Source organism: Argentina anserina, chromosome 5 (genome assembly GCF_933775445.1).
Source record: "Argentina anserina chromosome 5, drPotAnse1.1, whole genome shotgun sequence".
In the NCBI taxonomy this organism is placed as follows: Eukaryota; Viridiplantae; Streptophyta; class Magnoliopsida; order Rosales; family Rosaceae; genus Argentina; species Argentina anserina.
The window spans coordinates 10,376,595-10,382,956 of NC_065876.1; the positions used below are offsets into that span (position 1 = coordinate 10,376,595).

At 37.5% G+C, this 6,362-nt stretch overlaps 1 protein-coding gene across 1 annotated transcript; it reads right to left on the bottom strand.

Moving 5' to 3' along the window:
• Window positions 1–3,238: 3,238 nt before the first annotated feature.
• Window positions 3,239–4,694, bottom strand: LOC126794640 (zinc finger protein ZAT9-like). The gene has a single exon (XM_050521402.1). It carries the CDS (start codon window positions 4,643–4,645, stop codon window positions 3,668–3,670), a length of 978 nt encoding a protein of 325 aa, XP_050377359.1. The 5' UTR covers window positions 4,646–4,694; the 3' UTR covers window positions 3,239–3,667.
• Between the last annotated feature and the right edge of the window lie 1,668 nt (window positions 4,695–6,362).

The following is a 6,362-nucleotide window of genomic DNA, read 5'->3' on the forward strand; positions in this document are numbered from 1 at the left end:
CAGTTCCTACTTGCTTGCAAAGCTATTGCACAACTGGCCAAAGATTCATATGCATTCCAATTTCCATCATCCTCCATACGCGTTTAATTAGTCTCCATCTACTATTATGTGATTGTTTAATTTCAAAATTCAAACACTGATTACAAGTCGATCTTATAGGGTTAGTAATTAAAAGTATTTTATTTTTATTTGTGCATGGAAACAAATGTACATTTTCAACAACAACAAAAAGAGAACAAAAGTACGCTGCTGGTTTGATACTACTTTTTCGTAGGTTTTTATTTGAAGGGGTTACAGTGTCCTCTATTATATTCGTCCGAATTATCTCGCCGAGCAAGAATTTTGTGTGGTTAATTACAGCACCTTTGCATCTTCAATTTTTGAAAGCATTTCGATCTTGAACAAAGAAATTTCTCAAAGAAGCATTTAAATTTTTATGTCTATGATCGGCTAGTGTTCTGAAATCAAATTCATTGCAATCAAATTAATAATGGAGACTAATGGATTGCCGTTTAAGGTGGCTAGAGACATAGCGAACTATAAATAATTGATAGCCAAAGTTTATAACTTGGTTGCCTATATATAAATAGTTACATAAATATCGAAGAGAACGACAGCTCACAATGACCAATTATCCATTTGTAAATTATCGTATTAGCTAGCCTGGGTGGTTGCGATGAAGCAAAAGATTAGCAGAACCATATATGGTCCATTTCCTATGTTCGAAAAGAACACAATTCCTTCAGGTGGGCATAGGACGGCTACATAGCCACAAATGAAAAATGCCACCGGAGAAAAATATACCATAATTTCATCCTCTACAATATCTATTTCAAACTCGATAGTATTTGATCGAAATTGCTGGTTTTGGTTCTAGTAAATTTTTCCGTCACTTCGTGCTACAAATACTATTCTCATTTACTCAAGTGATATAGAGCTTGACTTCATTACGTGAAATTTATTAGATTTTATCGGCACATCATATATATTTTCAACAAACTGAAATAATTCATAATTGCTAAATGTACAAATTAGTACAAAATTTAAAATATTTCAAAGCGACTCGTTCAATATTATTCTGTGTAAAAATAGATCAGACAACACAAATTTTTCAGAAATAAAATACTTGGAGGATATATAAGGTCGGAGTAAATCACAGGTAACAAGGAATCGTCTACCAAGTCATATAAAAGATAGACCTTATGTATATTCAGTCGGTAAGAACTATCTCAACCCCTTCTCCCCCGTCCACATCGTCTTAGATTTAAGGTCACATCGAAACAGAAAGATCGTCTTCAACCATGACTACATGTGAGCATGTTAATTCAACTATTGACCATATCATCTACTATGACCAGAACTTATCATTTAAACTAGTAGCAAAAGCTGAATTAAGCTGCCCGCAACTGGTTTTGAAAGCAAAAGAAACATTTCGCATTTGAATAACTAAAAGAGATCATCGATGACTTAAAGCAAAGATAGAAGAAGAGGAGAAGAAGAGGTAAAGGAGAAACAAACAATTTCCCAAAGCATAATTTTGGCTTTTGGTAGGAAAAATGCAGAATCATTAGGACTGCACAAAACTAAGAGCAGCCCAGACAAGTGCTTCCAAACACAGCTCTGCGTTCTCATCTTTCCGCAACTATTTTCTCCCACTTTTGCTCTTTCTTGTTTTGTCATTTTCTTTTCTTGGATTATAAAACAACAAGGGTGGTTGTTAGATGTGGGTATGCCACATGTGAGCAGATTAGAGTTGGCAATACTTGTTTTATACCATTGTTTGTTTGGATCACATTTATTAAGAACGAGATCTACTTGCATAGTCGAGTGTCACTTAGGTATCAGAACTTTCCTGGCTTAACCAGGTCTCCGCCTCTAGTGGAGCGGTTGAGGCCTTGAGGGTAAGAAAATTGGGAATATTGTGAATTTTATTTTAACAATTTTACTTTTACTTTCACACTGGGACTAGATTAAGTCTAGACCGTAAATGGAACAATAATCGAAATGTAGGAGTTCTGAGCAATGGGAGGAAAAACTCAACCGTGTCGTACAATTGTCATCTCAAGCAGGTGGAAAACTTATTTTCAAATGGGGATTGAGAACGTCATTAACAGTAGGCGGTGATACGACACAAATGGGAATGAGGACGGGGATCAGAATTGGACGACAAGTTATACCGTGTTGCCACCCTCGAAATTACCACCGACAGACGAAAATGGGGTACAAATGGGGATGAGGAAGCTCTACAAGAATAGGGTTCGGACCATCACTTCGTCCACCTCCGATGTAGTGTGATCCAAATAGCATATTCTAGTCGTAATGTCACAAGCCATCATTTGAGCAGGATCATGTGAAGCATGAAAAGCCACATGCACGAAAGAAGCCGTAAATCAATCCCACAAGGCCGTAATAAGGGCATTCAACTCCAAAGTGCCCCTTGTTTGTGGCATTGCTATTGACAACCAGTCTTCTTACCCATTAAAGAAAGCACACAAATCATTCATACGAGGATTTAACAAGTCTAAGTGTCTGACTGATTCTTCGTTAAGAATAGTAGCATCGGCAGATGGGCACTCTCCTTTTGCCCGGATACTTCGTTCATTTCAAGGCAGATTTTCATTTTTTTTTAATTATGAAATTCAGAAAATGAAGGATTGGGATCTTCTCCAGTCACAATCAAACATATCCCCATAAAAAATGTAATTTACTTCTTCATTCGAGGTCAGTTTGGTCAGTGAAAAAGCTTGCAGTTTGTTTGTGGATCACCCTCAAATCATTGACCCTATGCTTCAAAGCTAAAACAACCCCCACTGGAAGAGAGCGCAGTAGATAGGAGTAGGACAAGGAGAATACAAATGATAGAGAAAAGAACACTACATATTTTTTAGATTAAAGAAAAAGGAAATATTGGGAATTTGGTATAGGACAATTTACAAGCATAACTGGAAAACTGAACCTGAAACAGAAGGAAGCAGAAGCACATTATTAACAACTATGCACAACTCAACACTTTGGTCAGAAGTCAGAACCAAGTTTTACATCACAAGCAAAAGATGCTCTCAATCACTGCAATGGAGTAGACAAGACATGGGTTTTAAGAAAGAATGGTACTTTGCTTTCTGGCATGTGTAACAATCGAATAGTAAGTAGTGGTGCCGAAAGCTCGACAGAGTCGTGAGAGTAATCACTGTTTGAATGAACTAGTCGGATGGGCATTATGGAACAAACTCTTCTAACAATGAAAAGTTGTACCTAATTTCTAAACATAACTTGAACTAACACCTTGATCAAAAAAAAACTTGAACCAACACAAAAACTCAGTTGAACTAGTAACCCATTACTTGAATTTGCAATATAATAAGGAACTTTGATCAACTTTCTGATATATCCTAGGCTCCTAGCCACTGTCTTCTGGTCAACAACACATATAACAAGTTGTTACTGCAGTTGAACTTGACTAAACAGTACTTGAAAAGTTCAGAACAAATGAATTATGGTCAAGAATGAGCAAAACCCCAATAGCTGAAAGAGCATTATGATATTTGAATGGAAATGAACCAGTTTCTTTACCACCCAATTCTGCCACAATGCTCATGAAAAAATCAAATATTTTTTTACCTGATCCCAAGTTGAATCACATCCACCATGACAAGACTCTGCAACTCTTCTAAGCATCAGAAACAACACTGAAATCATCTTCTTCTTGTGGAGCAGGCATGTTGAGATCTATGAAACTCTCCCGAACTTCTTTAACTTCTGTGACAACCCTCGTGTAACCCGAAGTACGCGAAAGATGAGACCTTTTGTGACCCCCAAGTGCTTGTCCGGACCCAAAAATCTTGTTGCAAAATGGGCACTTGAACAGACTGGCACTGCTAGCTGCATTGTTGGCTTCTTCTTCGGTTCGAAAGCAAATCTTCATGTGTACGCACATTGCTTGATGAGATCGAAACAGCTTGCTGCATTTGTCGCAACGATTCTTACCTCTCACTTTCTTCAATTTGATCTCCTCCAATTGCTCGAACTCCTCACCTTTCACTGCAACCACCACCACCTCTTTCCCATTTTGTTCTTGATCTGCCTCCCCATATTTTGTTACCATCCAAACATCCCTCGACAGCATCATGAGGCACATGGCAACATCCTCTTCCGGTGAAGTGTCGGAGACTGAACTCAACGGCTCCGGCTCGGCCAGCGGCGAGTCAACCGTTGAAGTTGTCAACTTGGGTTTCTTCATCTCCAGTTTCCCTGTAAAACTCATTCTCCGGTTCCTCTTGGATCGTCTCCGAGTTGGGTTTCTCGACTCAGTCTCGCTCTCCCTGTCTTGAATAACAACAGAACCAGCATCAACCTGAAAAGCAAACTCAGGATCTGCAAGTCTGAAACTTTTCTTGGGATTCTCCCTCAACCCATAAGACAAAGCCTTCTGATCTTCCTCCTCTTGTTGATAACCACCTTTTTTCTGTTCATCTTCAGATGAAGAAGAAGAGGATGAAGCAGAGTGAGTAGACTCAGCAGGAGAGAGTTGTTGTTGGTGTGTCTTTGGAGGAAGAGGAAGGACAGCCATGTGAGCCTTCATGTGACCACCCAATGCTCTGCCAGTGCTGAAAACCCTGGAGCAGAGCTTGCATTGGTGCTTCTCCATGAGCAGAGCAGAGCAAAGATGAGAGTTTGAAGTTGCTCTCTCTCTCTCTCTCTCTAAAGACTGCAGCTTTGGCCTTTGAGAGAGAAACTAGTAGTAGTATGAAGAGATTGGGAACTTAAAAGGAGTAGGTGACAAGCATTCCTTCTCTAAAAGACACGCACAACCCAAAAATAATATATGATTTTAAGTAAACATATACAAAATATGATGGAGATATAAACAGTTGTAAAATTGTTTTTGAAAAAAGACCAAATCTTTTTTTATTTTTTGGTGCCTAAAATTTGTAAAAGTGTGATGATGAATGGAGGAAAGAGGAACAAGTAACATGCAATCCTTGCTCATTTCAGTAAATAACCTTTTCTTTTTACCACTTTTTAGATTTGGAGGATTAAACACCCTCCCATTCCATGTTCTTGAAGTTTTTTTTTAATGAATGTGTGTTTTATGGAAGTTGTACTCATTGCCAAACACCATTATTTTGTTGAGTTCAAGATCAAATCCATTGGGTGCCATGGTTTTGGTTTAAATCCTATGAGCGCCTATGCTCTTTGTGCTTCATTTGCAACCTTTCTTGGTGGTACATTGCATGATTGATCAAAGAAATTTAACTTTATATTGCAACATAATTTCAATTTGGCATCACTTGTAGGTTTTTTTTTTGGATAATTTAGGGTTGCCGTACTGAATAAAGTAAAGAAATTTCGTACTTGCCCATACACAAATTGTTCTTCCCTTGAATCCTTTTACTCGTTTTTTTTCTCAACAAGAATAGTTTTTTTTTATCTGAGACTTCTTGAATTGTCTAAAGGTGAGATTTGAGAACAGAATTGTCTCTAACTTAGAGAGCTTATAAAAGTCAATCAAACTGTTGGGTTTGTTGTAACAATAGACTAAAGGTCATCAGATCATGTGATTACAACTATGAACCAATAATTTTTCTACTTATTCATCTGAGTTACTAGTTTGTGGTTTCATCTCATACTTTTCAACTGCATACTCATGAATGGCAGTCTTCAGTTTTCTTATTTTTGAGAAAAATCTTAATTCTGTAACAGAAAATTAATTGGCGATGAATAGCTAGTTATGTGCATGGATAACGGAAATGTCAAGTAGATTTTTGTATTTACTAGAGCTTGATATTTTTAGCAAGAAGAGTATACTGATCACTCATCAGCAAATGTATGTTACCACCAACCTAAGAGAAACAGTGATATCCCAGCATTTACTATGCTAATTAATATTTAAGAATCTTCAACCTTTTGCCTTGGTTGTCAGCACCAACTCTTACATTATACAATTATAACCAGCAGCTTGCTTTGCCATGCCGGCCGGTGCTTTTCATATATGGATCGTTACATCGAAACTTATTCAGGACACCAAAGTCCATTTGCACCAACAAATATTGTGTAATCTCAGTCATTTATTTGATATGATATTTTTATGACACTAACACCAAAATTGACGCCGTTAAAAAAGACTAAAACAAGAAAATCTAGTCAAACTGTAAAAAAAAAATCAAATTAGAACTGGGAGCATTTCATGAACAATCGGAGATTTTGTTGAGTTGGTTGGAGAGATCGATAAGATGCCCCTGTGATTACTGACGAGCTTTGTAAAAGAGTTCTCGGCTGCAACGCAAGGAAAATGAGAAAGAAGCCCGAGAATAGCCAAGATCGATAGTCATTCACGTCGAAAAATAAGGAAGAGCAGAAGAAAA